General features: G+C 38.6%; 1 protein-coding gene across 3 annotated transcripts; it reads left to right on the top strand.

Moving 5' to 3' along the window:
* Window positions 1-374: 374 nt before the first annotated feature.
* Window positions 375-23,025, top strand: Clec1a (C-type lectin domain family 1 member A). Of its 3 annotated transcripts, XM_028780982.1 has the most exons (7): window positions 375-487; window positions 950-1,069; window positions 13,311-13,409; window positions 14,611-14,787; window positions 17,498-17,649; window positions 19,816-19,934; window positions 20,797-22,919. In XM_028780982.1, the coding sequence occupies exons 2-7, from the start codon at window positions 958-960 to the stop codon at window positions 20,945-20,947; spliced, it is 810 nt and encodes a 269-aa protein (XP_028636815.1). In that variant the 5' UTR covers window positions 375-487; window positions 950-957; the 3' UTR covers window positions 20,948-22,919. The 3 variants fall into 3 exon arrangements, with proteins under 3 accessions (XP_028636815.1, XP_028636814.1, XP_028636816.1); XM_028780981.1 differs by lacking the exon at window positions 375-487 and having other exon boundaries at window positions 675-1,069; window positions 20,797-23,025; XM_028780983.1 differs by lacking the exon at window positions 375-487 and having other exon boundaries at window positions 820-1,069; window positions 19,868-19,934; window positions 20,797-20,929.
* Window positions 23,026-23,230: the final 205 nt, after the last annotated feature.

The following is a 23,230-nucleotide window of genomic DNA, read 5'->3' on the forward strand; positions in this document are numbered from 1 at the left end:
ACACAAACATGACAAATAATAGAATTATACTGTGCCGGTTCCAGAGTAAGGCTGGACATAGACTGAGACAATTTTCTCATTTCTTATCTTAACAACTGTAAGAATACACAGCTAGCTGTCTTCCCAAAGTTGCACAGTGGTTAGGAACAATGCTGTAAGTAGGGCCTGCCAATAGAGCTTGGGATTGCTTGTGATCACAGTGTGCCTGGTGCGTTATAAAATGTTACACCAAGTCCGGAGGCTGTGACAAGAAAAGGTACGAAGTTGACAACAGGGGTGAACTTTCAGAGCTAACCAGTCCCTGGCCAGCTATGTGACCTCCAAAGAAATCACTTCACCTAGATAGCTTTCACTTTCTTTTTGAGTAAAATCAAACGATCAAATCGATTGGGTGCTTTCAGGGTGGGGGGCAATGTGGGGAGGCCCAGTGAATGATGCGTTGCCTTTGGAGACACGAAGAGTCTTCCCTCTTTCCCCAAAGGTACAGGTGAGTAATGCATACTGGGTAAAAAATTTTTAAAAAATTTAAAAAAGAAAGAAAGAAAAAAAAACAGAAAAAGAAAGCAGTCTAGTTCTGATTATGTTTTAGAGTCAGAGGACCTTCAGTGCTGCTGGGAGGGATCACCATCCCTACTTTGCAATTCTGAAAGATTTGTAAACAGATACACATAGGATCTGGAAAAGGGAGATATTTTAATAACTGTTCACGAACCGCCCAACCAGAAAACACATGCGATTTCCCCTCAGCCAGACTAACTTGGCATTCTGAATACAGGCTCAGAGGGGAGGGGCCGGACCTCTCCATGCAGGAACTGGAGTCAGAGGCTTCCCTTGCTGCCTGCAGGGAGAGACTATTAAGAATGCCTCTCAGTGCCTGGTTTCCTGAGGTATCTGAGGGTAGCCAGACAGCCTCGAGCAATCTGAGCACATCTGACCGGCATCTCTGCAGGAATCAGGATGCAGGCCAAATACAGCAGCACAAGAGACATGCTCGATGACGATGACACCACCATAAGCCTGTATTCTGGAACCTCCACTGTCACCAGACGTGCAGAGCCCAGGCACTCAGGTACTTACTTCTGTCTCCTGGAATCCAAGCAGATCAGAGCTCTGGAGAAATTCGTGAGATGAGGCACTTCTTCTAGGCATATGCAAGGCAGAGGGAAGGGAGGGAATCTTCCCATGGCTTTCAGTGAGGAGTAACTGCACTTTCCACAACTTGTCTACACGCAGGTAACATTTGCAAAATGGAACCAGCATACTCACAGGGGTCTGATTCTCTAACACTGTATCGCTGGCTTAGCAGTTTGCAAGGAGGGAATGTGAGCTTTCCAATTAGGTATAGCAGGGAGAGAAGAGATGGTATGCACCTTAAAGCAACATTGTTTCCTTTTCCTTTCTCAGGGAGGCCAGACCAGGCCAGCTTATTGTTGTCCATGTGGACTGTCACCTGTGATGGGATTTGGAAATTTAGGGTAATGTTAATGACCATTTCATTTTGGTTCGTTTTGAACTCTTAACTTTAAGGCCGAGATTTCCAAGGAGGCAAATTGATTCAGGTATTTGTTAGAATCTCTGCATCTTGAATCTGCAAGATCTTAGAGGAGCCATGTCAGAGTCAGGTATTGGTTTTACCCTCTGTTATATCAAAGACATCAAAAGTAAGTCCTAGCGTTTCCCCTTACCTGTGAAATTCTGTGATTTGGGGCTGAGGTTGAGCCTGCGGTTTTCCTCTGGTAGGTAAAAGCATAAAAACTGAGCTACTGTAGACTTGGTTTAATTCAGTAGGAGACAGTAATTCACTAAGTTGCCCACTGGCTTCAAACCTGCAATCTTCCTATTTCTGTTTCCTCAGTAGTGGGATTATGAGCAGGCACCAAGATATTCTGTCCCCCTTTGCTGTGTTGATTTAAAAATATTGAAATGATTGAGTCATACTTAGAAGATATTTATTTTAGCTTATATCTTACTATGTTCGTTACTGTTATTTATCTTACTATAGGGTAGAATTTTTCAGTTCTACTCATTTTCATAATCCACACACAGAGAGAGGCTTATCTGGTTGGTCTACAGCAGACACTTGACTTGGATCTAGAGCAAAGAACCCACTCGCTAGAGCAGATAGCATGCTGTATGTTCAAGTTCTGATACCAAGTGGGCCACGTACCACTTCATGACCTTAGTGTCCTGGGATTCAGTGCCATTGCTTATTAAACATTAATGATGGGAGGTGTGCAATAGTGCACATGTGGTGCCTGGCATCGTTTTAAGAGCTGGATGCCCGTTTGTTCATATTAACTTCAGCTAACAGTAAACAGAAGTAACAAAACCCCTTTTCTTTCATAAAGCTGTTCCATACACTTTCTTTTTATCAATGATTGTCCATCTGAGGCTTACTGATATGGTTTCTGGTTTTCCCACTAAACTACCCAGAGAGCTGTTTAAAGGATATTGGGGATTTCCAGCTTCCTTCACCTGGAGCTCAGTGGTTGCAGGAAGAAGGATAGATGGGGCAGGAAGTGAGTAAAACAGTTGGAAAGGCCTTTCTCTCGCAAACTCATGAACAATCAGCTCCCAGAACCTGAGTTCCAAGACGACAGAGTACGATTTCGGTTTTTTTGCCTTTGCCTAGAGAAGGGCCAATGATCTGCATAAGCAGGAACAGTGTGTACAAACAAGTACCTCGAGTTCAAAGGGTGGAGACAGAGGTGGGGCAAGATGAAACACTTGGTACAACTCTTGGCAGCCTCCTTGTAAGAAATGGAAATTGGAACACTGGGAGGGAAGGTTACAAGGAAGTGACTCAGAGGCTAACATCTGGAAAAGGTTTCCTCAGGCTCCCTGTGCGATATCTTGGTTTCTTCTTGTGATACGCAAACATTTAGAGGAATGTCATAAAATTTTTTCATAAGAAAACATTTTTTACAACACCTCTGCTGTAGAAATAGCAGTAAAAAAATCAGAATTTGGGGCAATTTCAGATTGAATATGAGGCTATGACAAAATACAAGTGGGCATTTTTTAAACTGATTCTTTCAAACTGTTAGAAATACAGAGGTGGTTTTGAGATTTTAATAGTATCCATATAACAATTGCACTTATATAAAAATACAAAACAGTTATGAAGACAGAAAATCAAAACTAAAAGACATAACTATATCCAATTTCCACAAATTCAGATCAAGTATACCAAGGACTAGGCATTCAGTGTCAAACATGGCGTACCATCTGCTATGAGCTATGAGGGAAACAGGTTCCCAATTCAGTTTTATATATAATAATATACTAACTCAGAGCACCTACAAGCACATGAAAACCTGGCCATCTGTGTCTAGGGGGATAAAGGAGACCCAAAAATACCTGGAGAGAGTGGCCATTGCGTTGAGTTGATTTTAGGATTCCCTGTATTATAAAGGAACCGGGAGTGGGAGTGTCCAGGGCTGGGGATGCTCTACAGAGAGAGACTTATGAGAGGAAAGTGAAGGGGACTGTAAGGAACTCTGTGCTTTTAGAGAACTCTTTGCAGTAAGTATGACTGAGGCACAGAGCTGAGGGCCGACTATGTTTGAGGAGAAGATCTGGAGAGCTAAGGAGGGTCTTTTAGGCTTCCTGAAGTGTTTTAGATCTGTTCTAAATGAGACTAATGAAGAAGAGAAAGATACAGGGAGACGAATGATATGTGCCTGAAGTATCTCTAGGCTATGCTAATGAAGGAGAATCCACAGACCTGGGTGAGTCAACATCCTGCTTTATCTCTAGTCCAGGTACTTCCTCAACTGAGGAAGAAGAGTAAGAAGGAAGAAGAGAGAGTAATAGATATTGAGGTGAAGGAGTTTCAAAGATTGCTTCAGGTTATCAGTGAGGAGACAGGCTATGTGAGTCCAAGGTTTACTGAGTACTCAGACATGCTGTAGGTACTGCTGTCGGGTGGTATATAAAAGGTCACGACCTGCAGTAGGAACCACAGGAAGACTCATAGGGTGACAAATTCAGCATGAGTCCAAGGGTCTGGAAGGTGAGATGCATTTGGAGCTGTCTAAAGACACATATATTTGAAGAATCTGAGTTCAAAGTTAGAATTTTGGGCTAAATATAGACATAGTAAGGTAAGAATTTTGGGCTGGATAAATATGCAGTAATCATATATGAATACAAAATAAATGAATAAATCATTTAAATAGTATGAATAGAAATTAAAATTTACATGAATGAATAAGATAACTGAGGGAGGATATATAAAACCAGAAACCTACAAAACAAAATTGACTGACAAGGAGACAATCCGGGGGATATCAGTCACAGCCTAAAGGACAGAGGACATGAAGATCCAATCAGAGACTGTTAGAAAGGAGCAGAGAGAGCAGAGAGAGCAGAAGTAGGACTCGGGACTCGGGTAGAAAGAAGCATCTGGAACACTGGCGGAGTAAACTCGAAATAGTGGGAGACACAATGCAAGGCAAGAGTGGAATGTTAAAAATAATACACTGCAGAACATTTAAGAGGCGACTAAACACAGCTCATTATTTCAACAATAACAAGAAAAATAGAACTTTATTTGTCATCATAATCATCATGCTTTATGGCTGAGACTCCCTGCATAGTTCAGAATGCTCCTCAGCCCAAAACTCTTCTGATCTCAGTCTCCCAAGAGTCAGGGTCACTGCTGTGTACCAGCACCCCAGGTCAAGCTATGGATTACTTTACAGCAATGTCTCAAAAAGGGGCTGATGATGAAGTGAAACTATTTATGACTTTTATCATCTCATTTCTTCATCTTCTTTGTAAAAAACACACTCTGTTGTTGCTGAGATGCTACAAGATTAAGTGAGGATATTTTAAATCTAATTGTTTTTTTTTTTAAGATGGGAGAGAGTTTAACCACACTGTAAATTAAAAAGAAGCCCAGGATGTCCAGCTCACCCAAACAACATCAGGAATTGGGCAATGATGTTGCAGAAGAAACAAGATTCCTGCTGCAGTGGAAATGCTATCCTACCAAAAGGATAAAAAAAACAACACTGTCATTAGTAATAATTTGAAAAACGTATTTAAAAGTCAATTCAATTTCTGCTATGTCCTACTCCTGTTAGTGTGATGTTGTTGCATTTTACTCTCTGCTTTTTAGTTTCATTTCTACACATCTGTCATTGCAGCAATAAGGCACAAGTCACATTCCTATGATTTCATAAATCTTTCAGGCATACCCAATAAATATTAAACACCATCACGGGCACTGAGGAGATACAGTTTTTTTTTTGAGGCATTAGCAAGCACAGAAAAATCTAAATCAACAGTTAGCTTTGTACATCCCAAAAGAAAGTGTCAATTGTCACAGGTCTTCAAGGCTCAGCCTGGATTTGCCAGAAAAGCAAGCTCGAGCACTGGCTCACTCTTCCACTCTGTGGATGACAGTGTGGAGAGGACATCAGAAAAGAAGAATTAGCCTGGTGCACAATGTCAGAGATAGAATGTATCACGAGGCAAATTAAGTCAAAAAAGAGCTTAGAGTGGGGAAATGAGATGGTGACTCGGATTAGGATTTAGATCACTGTAAATTGGCTTTGAGAATCACAACAGAACCTGTCATGAAGCGTCACGGGGGACTATGCAGCTGAAGATGAGAAGTCTTCATAGGAAGAAATGGAATGTACAAAGTACAGAGCTACGCATGATGAATGCACCCTGGCTCTGTCACAGTATCTAGCATGGCCTTGCACAAATTGCTGATGTTAAACTCTGTTTCTGTTCTAGCTTCTAAGACACCATACCTTCCAGGGCTATCTTCACAGCCCTTAGTTAATGATGTCTGTTTTATTTCTCATGTGCTCTTGGTTTGGGGGAGTGTAGAGTTTTCCTCTGCTGACTGATGAAGAATAACTAATCAAGTATGACAATACTCTTTATCCGCCAAGTTTCCTGCAACAACAAAAGGGTTTGTATTCAAAACTTGACTTTGGCACTCTAGCATTTTATAGCATAGCAGTATTTAGAGGACACAGGAAGATGGTGTTCTCTTCTATATATATCTCAGAATTCCTGGAGATGTTTATATCATTCTTTAGTCTATCTACACCCCTTTCTAAACATGCCCCAGGAGACAGCATAGGGATTCTTTTTAAAACCCAAAAACTACAAGAAAGTCAAGCCAAAAGTAAGTACCTCCTGGGCAGTTTGTTTTTGTGAAAAAATCTTTTTAAGATGGAGGTGGTCCCTAGAGAGATAGTTCAGCATGGTCGGGAACATTTAGGGCAGAATTAAGAAACTTTAGACTCACAGCAAGAAGAAAAGCATCCAGAGGGGAAAATAACATCCAGGGAAAAGTTCAGTGCCATTATATCACGGGAGGTCGCAGAAGTAGAGGCTGGGAGAACACCCAGAACTAAAGGAGAATTAACTTTGAGGGCTGCAAGGGCATAACTGAAGGGTTCTGTGAGGACAGCATTAGAGCAACAGAAGCATATTTGAGAAAACAAGAAAAGAGTGTGTAGAATCTGGCGAACAACAAGTATATTCTGGGACTTTGCTCTCAAATAAAGCTACTGGAAGTCATTACATCAGGTAGGGTCATAATGAAATTGACATCATTGATGAAACTCGCTTTGAAATTTTTTCTAAATAGAATGTGAGCTGTCTATTGAGATGATTGTTTAAAAGCATGATTCACATTTTAAAATATAAAATACACTCACATGCCTCCTCTCTGAATTTTGGCATATTTTCCTGACTCCAGGTAAGTTCAGGAGGATAGGTATCATATCTCTTATGTACGTGTTAACTTTCCTGCTTCACAGTGGCAGTAGTTCAGATCATTGTGCCTAGAATATATAATATGGAGGATCTCTCTGGAAGAGAGCGGGTTTTTTTTTTTCTATTTTGATTTTATTAAAAGTAGATTTTTCTCATACAATATTTCTGATTACAATTTCCCATCTCCCAACCCTTCCAAGATCTTCTGTCCTTTCTGTCCTATCCAAATCTATACTCTCTCTGTCTATCATCAGAAACAAGCAGGAATCTAAATAATAATGATAAAAGAAAATAAGAAAAATCAAACAAATTAGGATAGGACAAAACAAACATAAGAAAAACAACCAGACAAAAAGCACAAGAGTCATACGTAACACAAGAGACACACACATTCACACATGCAAGAATCTCACAAAAACACAGGACTGAAAGCTGTAATCTGTGTGCAAAGGACTTGCAAGCTAAATAATAATAACAGTAAAATTAAAATAAATAAAATCAATGCCTTGACCAAACATTATGAGACAAAGAAACCCCAAAGTTGATACTGAGTTTGTTTTGTGTTGGTTATTTACTGCTGGGCATGCTCTTAAGACTGGTTTGTTACCACAGTGAGATTCCATTGGGGAAAACTCATTTTTCATTTACAAGTGGTTGTCAGTTGAAGGCAACTTCCAGGTTAGGGATAGCAACTTCCTATCTCAGGGCTGGAATCCCAGCTGATGCAGATCTACTGTCACAGTCTGTGAGATCATACATGCATTGATCCAGCTGGGTTTAGAAGTTCGTGGTTTCTCGGTGGCCTTCATCCCCTATGGCTCTTATACTCTGTCCGGTTCCCCTTCTGGAAGAGTCCTTGACCTCCAGGGGATTTGATGGAGGCATCCCATTTATGACTGAGAATTCTAAGGTTTCACTCTCTGCATATTGGCTGTGTGTCGCTGTTCCCATCTGTTACAGGAGAAAATGTCTCTGATGATGGCAGAGCAAGGAACACATCTATGAGTACAACAGAGCATCATTAAAAGTCATTTTATTGCTATGGTTCTTTATCAGAACAGTAGTATTTAGTTTTCCTGTAGATCTCTGGTCAATCTAATCTCAGGTTCCGAGCATTGTTGGGAATGTGTTCCTTCTCATGAATCAGGCCTTAACTCTAATTAGATAACAGGTAGTTACTACCACAACTTCATGCTGTTGTTGCATTAATGAATCTTGCATGAAAGTCATCGTTGCAGGTCAAAGGGTTTATAGCTTGACTATTGGTGTTTATCTTTTTTCTTTGGTAGAGTGCAGAATACATTTCAGTTCTGTGAATACTTACCAGTAATGATGAAGTTTTTAAGTGGGCAACAGCCCAAATTCTATATGTTTAGTGAGTTGTATGGACATTGTCTTCAGTGATAGAACCTTATCATCAGTTTGTGGAAAGTAACCAAGAATGTTGGCAGGAGCCTGGGTTCTTTGGAGTACCGACAGGACCAAACTTTATTAGATGAAACCCATCCCTGGTAGTGGAAGGTTTTTTTTTTTTTTTTTTTTTGATTACAAGAGATATCCAGTAGGGGCTCTATCTCCTCCGTTATTTGGTGAATTTATGTATGTATATTTTTAGGAAGCTTCTACTGTATTAGATTTCCATATGACCTGTCAATTGGCCTCAGTTCTAGTTGTCTCTTCCTGTATTATCTTCTCCTATCCCTTTTCTCACTCTATATCCATTTGATCCTTCTGTACCAGTCCCCAGACTTGTTCATCAATAACTATTTCTTCTATTTCCCCTTCCTAGGGAGATCCATTCCTCCCACCCAGTCCCTTAGTCTATACTTAACTTCTGTGGTTAGATAGATTGTGGCTTGCCTATCTAAGACTTAACAACTAACACCTACCTGCAGTTAAATACATACCATATTTTTCTTTCTAGGTCCATCCATTTATTTGCAAATATTATTCTTTTCTTTAAAAAAAAAAGCCAATTAATATGCCATTGTGAAAATGCACCACATTTTCTTTATCCATTTATCCATTGACAGATATCTAGGTTGTTTTCAATTTTTGGATATTATAGATGAAGCAGCAATGAACATGGTTGAGTGTCTCTGTGGGAGTATGAAACATCCTTTATGTATGTGCTCAAGAGTAGTGTAGCTAGATTTTGAGGTAGATCTATTCCCGACTTCCTGAGGTACTGCCATACTAGATTATAAAGGCTGTTTGCCCTCCCACCAGCAATGGGTGAGTGTTACCATTACCCTACATCCTTGCCAGCATGAACTTTTACTTGTTTTAATAATCTTGGGCATCCCAACTAGTGTACAAAGAAATCTCAAGGTAGTTTTGATTTGCATTTCCCTAATAACTAAATATTTTGAACATTTCTTTGAGTGTTTCTCAGTCATTGGTGCACATTTAGCTCTGTACCCCATTTTTCAATTGAATTATTTGTTTTCTTGAATATTGGGGTTTTAGTTCTTTATGTATTTGAATATTATCCCTCCTTTAGGTGTATAGTTAGTATAATGATAGTGTCCTTTGCCATAAAGATGCTTTCCAGTTTCATGAGGTCCCAGTTATTAATTGTTCATCTTACTAACTGGGCTAAATACGTTCGTTCAGAAAGTCTTTTTGTGTCAATGAGCTCAAGATTACTCTCTACTTTCTCTTCTATCAGATTGAGTGTTTCTGGCCTTACGTTGAGGTCTTTGATCCACTTGGAGTGAAGTTGATTTTTGTGCAGAGTGATGAGTATGGATCTACTTGGATTCTTCTACATGCCACTGTCCAATTTGACTATCATTGCTGTCTTTTTTTTTTCAGTGTGTATATCTGGCTTCTTCATCAAAAATTAGGTGTTCATGGGTGTGTCAATTTATGTCTGTGTCTTTGACTAGGTTCCATTGATAAATGTGTTTGTTTATGCTGATATCATATTATTTTTACTCCTATTGCTCTGTACTACAGTTTAAGACTCTCCTGAGCTTTTTGTGTTTTCATATGAAGCTGAAAATTGTTCTTTCAAATTCTGTGAAGAGTTGTGTTGGGGATTACATTGAATCTATAAACTGCTTTTTGCTAAGATTGATATTTTTACTATAATAATCCTACTGGTCTTTGGAGATCTTTCTATCTTCTGATGTCTTACTCGATTTTCTTCTTCAATCTCTTAAAATTTTTACTATACAAGCCTTTTATATTTCTTGTTAGCATTGTCATAATTTACTTTGAAAGGCTACTGTGAAAGGTACTGTTTCCCTGATTTCCTTTTCAATCTGTTTTTCTTTTGTATATAGGAAAGCTACTAGGTTTATATATGAATTTTATATCCTGCCACATTGATAAATGTGTTTATCAGTTGTAGGAGTTTGCTGGTGGAATTTTTAGGGTCACCTGTGTATATTATCATATTATCTGCAAATAAAGATGCAGTGGCTTCTTCCCTTCCTATTTGTGTTATTGCTGCAGATAAATCTTTAAGTACTGTGTCGAATAGATAGATATAGAGAGTTTACAACTGTCTTATTTCTTGTTTTAGTGGAAATGCTTTGATTTTTATCTCCATTTGGGTTGATGTTGGCTGTGAACTTTCTATAAATTGCCTCTATTAGCTTGAGGTTTATTTCTTTTATGCCTTCTATAGACTTTTCAGGACTATTATCATGAAAGGGTGTTGAATTTCACCAAAGGCCTCCCTGCATCTAATAAGATGATGTGGGTTTTGTCTTTTATATGGTGGACTGCATTTATCTATTTATGTATGTTGTACTATCCCTGTACCACTGGGACGGAGCCTACTCGATCATGGTGTATAATCTTATTAATGTGTTCTTGGATTTGGTTTGCAAGTATTTTACCGATAACTTTTGCAGCTATGTTCATCAGGGTAATTAGTCTGTAATTCTCTTTCTTTGTTGAGTCTGTATGTGGTTTACATATCAGAGTAACTATGGCTTTATAAAAAGAATTTGACATTGTTTCTTCTGTTTCTATTTTGTGAAATAATTGGAGAAATATTGGAAAGAAATCTTCTTTGAAAGTTGGTAAAATTCCATGCTATCTGGCTTTGGTGTTTTTATAGTGAGAGATTTTAATGAATGTTTCTATTTCACTAGAAGTTATAGGTCTGTTTTCATTGCTTATCTGATCTTTATTTAACTTTGATATATATATATATATATGTGTGTGTATATATATACATATATATGTATATATATACATATACATATACATATACATATACATATATATATATACATTTCTTTCAGGCTTTCTAATGTGATAAAGTGCAGGTTGTTAAAGTATGTCCCTATAATTCTCTGGATCTTCTTGGTGTCTATTGTTATGTCCCCATTTTGTTTCTAATTTTGTTACTTATGTCTGTTCATCCTCACCATTTAGTTAATTTAGATAAGAGTTTGTCGATCTTATTGGTGTTCTCAAAGAACCAACTCTTTGTTTCATTGAATTTTTAAAATAATTTTTCATTTCTATTTTATTGATTTTATCCCGTGTCTAATTTCTTGTCATCTACTCCTTTTGGATGTTATTCCTTCTTTTTATTCTAGAGCGTTCAAGTGTGTTACTAACTTACTGATATAAGATCTTCCCAAACATTTTCTGTGGGCACTTATACTATACCTTGCCTCTTAGAACCACAATCACCACTTCCCATAAGTTTGCATATGTTGTATTTTCATTTTCATTCAATTCTAAAATGCTTATAATTTCTGTCTTGATATGCTTTTTATTCAGTAGTGAGCTGTTCAGTTTCCATGAGTTTGTAAGCTTTCTGTTGTTTCTGTTGTTGTTGATACCTAACTTTAATCCATGTTCAGATAAGATGCAGAGTGTTATTTCAGGTTTTTGGGTTTTTTGTTCTTTTTTTTTTAATCTATTGAGATTTGCTTTGGGCCCTAATACGTGGTCAGTTGGAGAAAGTTCCGTGAGCTACTGAAAAGAAGCTATATTCGTTTGTGTTTTGGTGAAATGTTCAGTGAATATCTGTTAGATTCATTTTGCTTATGATGTCATTTAGCACCAGCATTTCTCTATTTAGTTTTATCTAGATGACCTGTCTATTGGTGAGAGTGAGGTATTGAAGTCTCCCACTATCAGTGCATAAAGGCCAATATGTAGGGGCCAAGGAAGGAGAGGCTACAGTTGGTGGTTGGCTACTGAGCTGGAGATATGATTGGTGGTTGGACTTGGAAAACAGAGGGAAGAGTAAAGATAGCTTGCCTAATTCCCTAAAACTCTTGTGGGTTTCCAGTGTGTTGGAAGTGAATTTGTATATATTTGTCCTTTCTGTTTTAAATCCTGGCTTGCTTTCTCAATTAAGTGGAACATGGAAAGAATAGAATGTACAGGTCCTACTCTGCTTTTGTTCTACCACAAACTCGAGATATTATCTACTCAGAGAAGAATTCAACTCTATCAGTTGCCTTTGGTCATAACCCAAATAGATGATCTCACCAGGAGATGGGTCTCCTCATGACACAGCTGCTACTCCAATGTGACAGGTCAAACCATGGGAACAAAGTCAAGAAGAAGATATTGTCTATACTGTTTCTTTCTATGTTTTAATTTATTATTTGACTGGTATGAAGTCTTATATTTTTACACCCATCTCTGAGAAACCTGACAGTCATGTTCCTTTATATTTTAGTATGGAAAAGATATAAATCTAATAAATGAATATGTAACACTCTTACAAATTATGACTTTCATACTGGAGATTCCAAAAAGAAGAAGTAAAACTATCATTTCTGATGATAAACATATCATTTGTTTTCCTAAAGTCACATAGGTGAAATACTGGGGACAGGGCATATTTCACAAAACTAAGAACAAATGAATTGATAAATGAATTGATAAATGAATTGACAAATGAATGTATAAAGTTGCTGCTTGGTAAGATTTGAGATTCTTGGGGCTTTGCTTTGTTTGTTTATTTGTTTGTTTATCCGTTTGTGTCAACACTGGCTGATCTCTAACTCTCTAATGCAGTTAAAGATGACCTTGAACTTCTGATCCCTACCTTTACCTATGCTGCTGGGATTATACTCGCTTCATGCCTAGCTTTCTATCAGGCTTAGGTAACAATTGTTCACAGTCAACATTTTTGTTGGTGGTGGTTGTGTTTTTTTTGTTGTTGTTTTTTGGGTTTTTTTTTTTTTTGCTTTTTGTGTGTTTATGTAAGACAGGGTCTCACAGTGCAACCCTGACTGGCCTGAAAATTTCTAACTAGACCAGTCTGACCATCAACCCATAGAGAACTTCCTGCCTCTGCCTCCTGAGTACTAGGACTAAAGGTGTATATAACCACAGTTGGCCTCAACAGTCACAATCTTGACAAGCATAAGGATCTAAAAACAAACATTTAAGTGTCATGGTGAAGCATAATGTAGGCCTTGAGGTTTTGTGGCCAAGACTCTGAAAACAGAGGGCAAAGCCCTGACTGCCTTTATTTTGCATCCAGAAGGTCCTCCAATCTCCGTACCTGATGGCAACTGACTTTAATCTAGAGAAAGAAAAGGCGACCCATACTTTCCCTTTGTTCCCTGCAGAGAATGGGACTCCCTCTTCAGTTTGGCGCCCAGTGGCCCTGACCCTGCTGACCTTGTGTTTGGTGCTGCTCGTCGGCCTGGCTGCCCTGGGCCTTGTGTGTAAGTCCGAGCTCTACCCTGGGGAAGGTTCCTGGTTTCTTAGTTTGTGGAGGACAAGAAACTCTTGCTATGAGTTTCTTAAAACCTTAATTCTGGAACCTCATCGTCTTTCTAAAGGCAACTGTTTAAATGACTAGGGGTTGATGTATTGAAACACAGCAAGCATTTTCCAGTTAGAAAAAAACATTCTGTTTGAGATAAGTATTGTATCTGTTTATATGTTGGTATGTAAATCAGCACTTTAGCCAGTACCAGCAGTGCAGGGAAATGCTGTGTCTACACACATCCACCTTCTACACAAGGAGCATAGAAGCGCTTGATCACTGCTTGACAAAAAGGCTGTCAAATAATAGTTATTGGCTGGGGGTGGGGGGGTAGAAAGTGTGCAAATCAAACAAGGAAGGTTGCATGTGTAATACCTTTACATTTCAAAGCTGTGAAGGTAAATTTCTTGATGGATTCTGGTAAACTGGCTTGATTAGGCTAAGAACATACAATCCCCTTTCCCGCTTAAGGTGACTCCAGGCAAAAGCCGCACTGCAAACCAGATCAGAGTCTCAAGTTGACTCTGCTAAAGTAAAAGTTAAGTCTATGAACTTCAATTTAAAAGTTAAAAAGAAATCCTATTAGCTCTCTCTACCCCCAAATTTACATAATCTTGATACAGCACTGTCTTGTAACCACCTTTTCTCTTAGGAATGTAAAGTAACTCCCATGACTTACGACACATTTCTTGAGATTTAGCAAACTGAAGTTCAAGCCTGTGTTGAAATGTTTTTAGTTGAGAGACATCAAAACAGTGACTTGTCCTTATGGAGCCTAACTGCAAGTCCACAAATATATAAAAATGAGATCGGAATATTTTAATAATGGAATAAACAATAGTATGTGTCATCTTTTTCAATACTCAATAGATGGGTAGATTTGTAGTTTACATTGATTTTAGGTGTATAAAATATTTGTTGGGCAGAAAGACAGATTGGGATTGGGTTCTTAACTTCCAAAGTTAAGAACCACTATTTTCCAACAGAGGACGACATACAGATTTGTCTGGGAAGACTCCATTAACTATGCCATTGGATGTGGCAATGTGAGCTCTCCATAAGAAGCTCTTAAACTATATGCTTTATTGTCTCTCCCATGTGTGGAAAATAGAAACAGGCATATGAGCTGTCCAGTCTGACTTGGTCACATGCCTTAGTTTTTCAGTTCTACCAGCTCTCCAACACCCAGCAAGACAGCATCATTGAAAAGGATGAGAAGCTGGGGAACATGTCGCGACAACTACAGTCTCTTCAAACCCAGAACAAAAAACTCATCCAAACTCTGCAGCAGGTAGCTGTAAAACTGTGTCGTGAACTTTACAACAAAAGTGGAGGTAAGTATGTCCCTGTCACTCTGGCCTCTAGAAATTGTTCCATCTAAACGTGAATTTCCCATATGAGTAGCTAGAATCATGTATTTTTCTTAGGAGTACTTTTCCTGCCATCTCAATACACAGTTTGAGCTGCATATTCATGACCAGACATTGGGTTATAATTCCTTATATGCATCCATGTCATGGTACAGGAAAGGATTCTTCAAATATGAGCGTTTAAAACATAGTAATCCCTTTAGAGTAACCAAAACAGCATAATCTGCAATTAAACACAGGGATATGCCTCAATTAGGTTGGCACATACTAATCCAAAACAGGGAAAGTGTTAGGGAAGTTATAACTATAATTTTCAAACTTTTGGATTCATGCAGGGATTACTTCAAAATTCAAAGAGCTTGCAATAAATGACAGTTGTTTTAGTTCACCCTGGCTTGTTTCTCAAAAATATGAATCTTACAAAGGACCAAGAGTAATGGAAATGACAATAACAGGCAAACTAAAACTACCACTGGTGATAACTGTAAATGCACTTCAGTGTCCCCTCAATCCACCACCATCTCGCTATTCCCCTTTTGAAAGTTGCATCTTAGCACACTACATTCACGTCAGCCCTCTCTCCCACACAAGCATAGGAAACAACCTTCAGTTCACAGTCCTTACTGGTTTTTCTTTTGGAAACTCAAAAGTACCACAGTTTCATCATCATCCCTCCCCACACCACTTCCCCATTAGCAGAGGAGCGAGTGATTTTCTAAGTAAACAGTGTCTCAAGGCACACTTCTCTAAGTGATTGTTTTCCACATGACTAGTGATCTCATTTACCCTAATTGTCTCTTTTCTTGTTTCTCTGACAACCCGGTGGACAATATTTTTTCTTCGTAGGATTCTAAATCATCAAAGATATAACCTAGTTTTCTCATCTAGGTAGCTCAAAACAAACAAAGAACACATGAAAAAAACTATGCAAATAAGCTCTATGCAATTAAAATATAAAGTGATATGTGAAAGTTAGGAAGTGAGAATGAATGATCTAATATGTGAGGAGTTCAATATGCAAGAAAGGGTCACAAATTAAACTAATATTCTATATGCCCATAATCTACTGGAAAAAATAATAAAAAAAATTACCACATATTTTTGGATGATGTAGTTTTCCTGCACCATAAAACTAATTGATCTGCCTTAGAGTATTGCCTTGCTGAACATTTTTGCTTCATTGACCATGTTGTAGCTATTGTCACATGAAGCTTCCTACATAGACAGAGAGTTTGTAGGAGGAGCTCCCAAGAATCAGCCGTGTTCAGCTTGGGAACTCTATGGCCAATGTTTCACTAGCTCTATATGTCAGAAGCAAAATATCTGAAATCAATATATTTTCATGACACACTTGTATCTAGCTAATTAAAAGTATCCATTTCCCCTGAAACACATCCGTATTTATACGCATGCATGTATATCATTTATTGGTGTGTTGCATCCTGGGGAAAATTTGCTTCTATCACTGGGTGGGTGGTTAAGAGATCACCCTCAAAGAAGCAGGGGGAGGGGATGGGATAGGGGTCTCTGGAGGGTAAACCGGGAAAGGGGATAACATTGAAAATGTAAATAAATAAAATACCCAATAAAAAAAGGTTAACAGAAAGCATTATCTATGGCTTGATATGTAGTCTAGAGTAATCAATGTTCAAATCTCTATCCCCTCCAGAATAAAATAGTGATCCAAACATGAATATGATTAAATGCCACACACACACACACACACACACACACACACATACACACACCACTCACACATGTGCACACACAAGACTTAGATGCAGCTTCCTGACTTTCAGATGCCAAAGTCCAGACACCCATACCATGATACTCACGATACTACTATTCATCCATGTAAAAAATACCTACATATTCCATATTACTCTCAACTTCTTGCATATACTTGTTTGGCTTGGGAGTGCCCATCATCTCCTAACACAAACCTACTTATACAGCATGGGTACAAGGGACCTACACCTGAGAACACCTGACGATCAACTTGAGAAGGGCAAAGACTCATTTAGCTTCCAGCTTCAGACATGTCAACCCATGACGGCAGTGAAGGCCACTGTGGGGCAGCATCCATGATGCCATCCTTGAAGCAGAGAAAAGGGTATACACAAAAAGTGCTGCGTACGATGCAGCTCTAAGAACATGCCCCAGTGACTGACTTCTCCCTTAGCTGCTATTTTCATTCACCTCCCACTAAAGCCATCGTATTCAGAATCAATCAAGGAATCAGTCCATCAATGATATCAAAGCCATCTGGATCCAATCATGTCCCCAAAGCTCACCAGCTCTAAATTATGTTCCCGATGCTTATGAACCCATGGGAAAAATTTCATATCCAAATCATAGCATAGTCATATGAGCCACCTCACAAAGGGATATTCTGTTCACATTCTGCATAGCGTAGGCAAGGAAGTTTCAGTCATTCAGCACCAGACCCAACACTGCATGTAAGTACTATCTGTTTTAATTTTCACTGAATGTTTCACTTCAATGATAGGCCATTCCTGGTGTGGATTAGGTAGTACAGGTGCTCACTCAAATATCTAAGAGATATAAGTTACTTCTTGGAATATCAAACACTGTTGTTTCCAAGAAAAGGAAATATCAGATCGATGCAAAGATAACTAAGCAAACTGTAGTGTTTCCTTTTTTTTCTTCCGAGGACATAGATGCAGTCCTTGCCCAGAAAAATGGAAGTGGCATGGGGACAAATGCTACCGGTTCTATAAAGAAAGTAAAAGCTGGCAGAGCTGTGACTACTTCTGCCTGGCTGACAATGCCACCATGCTGAAGATAAGCACGCAGGAAGAGCTGGTAAGTTCCTAAGCCACAGTATGTGAAGCAGTACCCCAAAACTCAGGGCCAGAATCTTGTAAGGAGTCAAGGTTCTGACCCACAGATTTTCACACTTGCTCTCAAGAAAAGCCAAGTCTTACTCCTGCTGTTACAAGTCATCCCTGAAGTGAATATAAACTGTGTTCTCCCCAAAATACTTACTACCCCTTCAGTCAATGAGCAGGTAGAAAATGCCCTAATTTACCTGTTTGGGATAGGGTGGAAAAGGAATAATATTGATGCAATCTCAGAAACGTGATGATACTACTGCCTGCCCTGCTGTTATAAATGTTAAAAAGCTTTGAATTGAAAAATAGTCAGTCAAATAATTGTAATAAACTCCAAATACACATACATACATACATACATACATACATACATACATACATACATATGAATTTTATGTGTGTGTGTATTTGTGTGTGTGTGTGTGTGTGTGTGTGTGTGTGTGTGTGTGTGTGTGTGTGTGTGTGTGTTCACCTTCCAGAAGACTGGAAAATATAAAAATAAAACTCCAAATTAGCACACGTGTCTACGGAAGTCATTGACCAGCAGCTGAAAAGGTGGTGACACAGACCTGGCACTGGGATTTTTTTTTTTTTCAGTGATGGGGCTTGAACTCAAGGCTTCATGAATGCAAGTCAGGTAACCTACCACTAAGCTACAGTCAAAGATTTTTTGAAACCTGGCTTTTTGTTTGATAGCCTGTGGTGTCTGGGAGGCACTGCCTCATTATAGGGTAAATCCATTTAAACACATATACGTATGTACATGTATATATTTTGGTAATATTAGAGAGTAGGATTGTATATAGAATTTTCCAAGGTCTTTAGTGTTACTTATCTATCCCATACTACCCCTCAACCCTGCCCTCCCATCTGTACCTCAACTCTCCCTTCCTGCTCCATTTCTTGCCTTCAAACCACCTGCATTCTATTTCCTTTGTCTTGAAATCTCCTTATGGCCTCTTACTAGTTTCTTGCCTTCTCTAAGTACCACAGTTTAAATACACATATATAAAGACTCAAAGCTAGCAGTCAAATATAAATGAAAGCATACAATGCTTTTTTACCACTGCATATTAGAAAAAGAGTTGTCATATGCTAGCATATGGTTATATGTATAGGTAAGAAACACACATATGTATATGGAAATGTACATTTTTCTCTTCTGCCTAGTTTGAGGTTCATGTCATCCTTCTAAATCCTCTTCTTTTTCCTTTATTCCGCTATTGTGTTCTTATTCATAGTTTACTTCCCTGATACTTACAGCGCTTACGTCTCTACTTTTGTATTTCTAAATTTTTTCGTTGTTTGGAGTAATTTTACTTTTTTGTAAATCCTTCTCCCACTTGTTTTTGTTTTGTTTTAATCCATTAATCAGGAGCAATGGTAATAAGCCTTTAAATGTAATTAATTAAAATTAAATTACTTTTGGGATACAGGGATTAAACACAAAGCTCAACACAAGTAAGGCAAGCTCTCTAGTAACTGAGCCATATCTCAGGTTACCCATTATTTTTAATCTCTGTCTCACTATCTCTCTGTCTCTGATTCTCTCTCCCTTATCTGTATTTTGAGACAATGTCTTGCTGTGTACTCCTGGCTATCTTGGAATGGGCTATGTAGAACAGGCTACCTGAAAACTCTGCACTTGAGATCCATCTCCATCTGCTTCTTGAATTCTGAAATTAATGGCAGACACAGCGCATTAAGTTCCTCTCATATTTTATATCAGTTTTGAATTTGATCTTATGGCATAATAATAATGGGTCAGGTATAAATTTTGGTTGATAAAAATGCTTGTTTTATAATCCCATAGTTACTAAGACAAAGTATGTTATATCTATGTGTCCCACACTTACTGGATAAATTTATAAAGGATTTCGACTTCATGGCAGGTATCTTTCCCTCTTGAGCCTGCTGCCCCCCGTGTGTGTGTGTGTGTGTGTGTGTGTGTGTGTCTGTCTGTCTGTCTGTCTGTCTGTCCGTCTGTGTGTCTGTGTGTCTATGTGTCTGTGTGTATGTTTGTGTCACCTATGAGGTTTCCATGTTATTCTCCTAGAAGTTCTGCTGATCCCACATGTCCCTGTGCTCCTGATTGAAGCATGTCAAAGCTAAAGTTTTTCTTGTGTGCCTTTCACAGGATTTTGCCATGCCCCAGAGCTACTCTGAGTTTTTCTACTCTTATTGGACAGGGCTCTCCCGTAATGGCAGTGGCAAAGCCTGGCTGTGGACAGATGGGACATCTTACTCCTTTGAGCTGTAAGCCTTTAGAACATTCTGTGGGAGAGGTATTTGATGAAGACAGATTAGCAGTGCAGTTTGGCAATAATTATTGAGCATCTGTTTTGTTGCTGGAGCATGTGCTTGCAGGGGTATGTCCAGAGGTGCTTGTATTGAAATGGATTAGAAAAAGTGGTGGGAGAGAGAAGCACAGGAAGCAGGTGGCTTCTTCATTGATTTCAGCAGTGTGTATCTATGAATCATTTTTCTGGAAGACAAAGGAATAAGGAGAGAGAGAGAAAAAAGGAGAGAATATCTCTTTTGAACTAATAATTAAATAGAAACCTAAGAGACTCAGATGTAATAGACATCATCCAAGGTCATCCAATCTGTCAATATCCAGGGGTAGGCTATGGCCTCAGAGAGGTCTTGGTTCTCCAAACTGTATAATGTACATTTAAAATTATTTACTACAGAAACTTTCAGATCAATTGTGCATGAAATTCTATGACAGGAACAAATGTAATTTCTTTATGGAAGTTTATTACATTTAAAGGTCTGTTCAGGCAGATTCCATTTTCTGTCTACCAAAGAACAGGACACAGTAATGTAACTATCTGTACATTTAATTAAGTAAACTGATCTCTAGAAAAGGTAGATAACTTTACAACGGCAGTAAAATCAGAGTTCTTGTTTGCTTTAAGAACAATTTCTATTGTTTTAAATGGTCTCTTCTAAGAATGAGATGGAGACTGATGTGCTGAAAATACAATTCATTGGCCCTCATCTCCTCAGCAAAGACACACCGAGGACATAGATTATGATACTTTTTGTTGTTGTCTCCTAATATGTCATTTTAGAAATAAACTGTAATTAAATTATTTTCTTTCTCTTTCTTAAGGTTTGAGATTATAATAGATCCCACCAACCTAAGAAACAGGGACTGTATGACCATCTTCAATGGAAAGGCTTACTCTAAGGACTGCAAAGAGCTGAGGAGGTGTGCCTGTGAGAGGGTGGCAGGGAGAGTGGTACCCGAGGAGCTCCAGTGACATGAAGCATTGGATGGAGGGGCCGACAGGTCAGCTTCAAACACCAGCAAAAGGACTGTCCAGTGAGGCCAACGTGAAGGACATCCAAAGCTTTGGGAAACAGAGGAGCAGCTGCTGAGGCTGGTATGTGAGAGGTTTTCCTGGTTCCAGCTCAGCATCATCCAGGCCTGGGCTTTAGTTCTTGCACACATTTTCCAGACACAAAGAGTCTTGCTCATGAACCACCAACTAGCCCCAGGAACCTATAGAGTTGTCGCCCTTGACTTACAGAAGACTTTCAGCATTCTCCCTTCTCAAGGTCTCTTATCAGCCTCTGTCTCATGTCTCTTGGAAAAGTGAGAAAGATAAGAAAATAGAAGAGTTGTTACAAAGCCACAAACTGGGTGTGCTTGTGTTTTCAAAAGTATTGGTGCCTTTAGAGTCACTGCACTTGAAAGGAGGAGGAAGACATGAGAAGTTCAAGGCCAGCCTCAGCTACATAGTTGGAGGCCATCCTAGGCTGCAGGAGCATGTCTTCTCAAGTGACAGAAAGAAGGAACAAAAAAAAAGAGAGAAAGAAAGATTGGAAGAATGAAAGAAGAAATGTGAAAAAGCAAAGTGATAAGACAGAACAGAAGAAAAAAACATGACATCCTTTATCCTAGCAGGTGTCTAAGAGAAACTAGCAGAAGTCTCCACCCCTCTGCTGCTCTACACAGAGCCAATTCTTTTTGTGTCCAGTTCACACCTGGCCTTTCCTAGGCTCTCAAAAGTGACTTCACCTGCTGTGTCTGTGGCCAGCTTTCCAGCTGATATGGTTCTCACTATGTCAACCACCACTCCATCAATTGTGTCTTTCCCCTAATTATGTCTCCTAGGAAAGACACCGTCTCTATTCTGATCTAAGTTGGAATTTACGTTCCTGTACTCCCAAAGAGACTGAAGCCTAGAAAAAAACAATGACAAAAAAACCCCAAATGAACAAAAAACAAGTAACAACAAAACCAAAAACAATCTCTATATGCACAAATAATAGATTTCTTCTTCTATCATGTTTGAACAATGTTTCTGCCTTTCAGGTACTGAATGTTTAATAATAATAAGTGTAAATAATGTGAAATGGGTGAGGTTATAGAATGGATTTGTGATTTGGGGAAGGGGATCAACAAGTGAATCCTTTTCACAATATGGAAACAATCACTCCTTGACTACTTGTGCATTAACAACTGGTGGAGCCACTATAAAGACATTGTTTATGAGATTACTTGAGTATAAGGAAGTCTTCAAAGCGTATTGTCTTCAAGGGGATGGCTGTATAATATTCCTAAAGTGAAATGTCTGAGGCAAAATCATGACATCTAGGTTGGTTTGTTGACTAACTGAGGTGTGGGAGAGGCATGATTTCCAAACAGACGTGGGAGGAAAAAGAGAAGCTGTGACATCTGTACAACCAGACTCTTGACTAGACATGAATTTCTCTGGGTGGTGACAATCAAAGCCACAACAGGGTCTTTGTGAATAGTGCCATGCCAACTGATTTCATTGGTGGTAGCAGCAATAGCTTTCACACTCTAAATTTTCAATAGTCAAAATTGGGAAACATCTATTTCATGGTGAAATTACAATTAAAGTAGCACTTTGTTATGAAAAATAATTCTGTATTTAATTTCATAAGATTTAATCTTATGACTGTCATTTATCTAACCATTACTGTGAGGCTACTTGAGTTTTCTTTTAGATTTCTTTCATGTTAGCTAGGGGAGTTCCTCAATATTGAATTCTAAGCAGGTTTACTGGGTCAAGCAAACAGAAGTGTGTATTTGTGGTTTTAGAACTTGAGGGATTTAGGTCTTTCTTGTTTTGGTTTGTTTATTGAGCCAATCACACCATGCCATGTAGCTTATGAAAAAGTGGGGATACTTATAATTTACCTATGATGTTCCTTACAATGAAGTGTGAAGTTAGTCTCATAATGTAGCTCGTAATATAAAAATGTGTTGGAAATTAAGAAAATCTTCTAAAGGGTTTAGTGATTCTTTAAATGTAGTGGAACACAAATGCAGCATTTGTATTCATTAAAGAGGAAAAGTATTCTCAAATGTTTTCTACAATTAACAAAATGATAATAGTTGCTCTTGTTTGGTTAAATTGCCTAATGCAATATTTCAAAATAAGAAATAAAGATCAAGTTCATCATTACGCAAGTATTATATAAACCTACTGCAGAGGGAAACAGTAGTCAGCAAGAGAAAGCCAATAACGATTGTTCTTACTTCAATCGAGGGCCATGGCTCTCATTTAAGT

Source organism: Grammomys surdaster, unplaced genomic scaffold (genome assembly GCF_004785775.1).
Source record: "Grammomys surdaster isolate TR1022 unplaced genomic scaffold, NIH_TR_1.0 373, whole genome shotgun sequence".
NCBI classification, from domain to species: Eukaryota; Metazoa; Chordata; class Mammalia; order Rodentia; family Muridae; genus Grammomys; species Grammomys surdaster.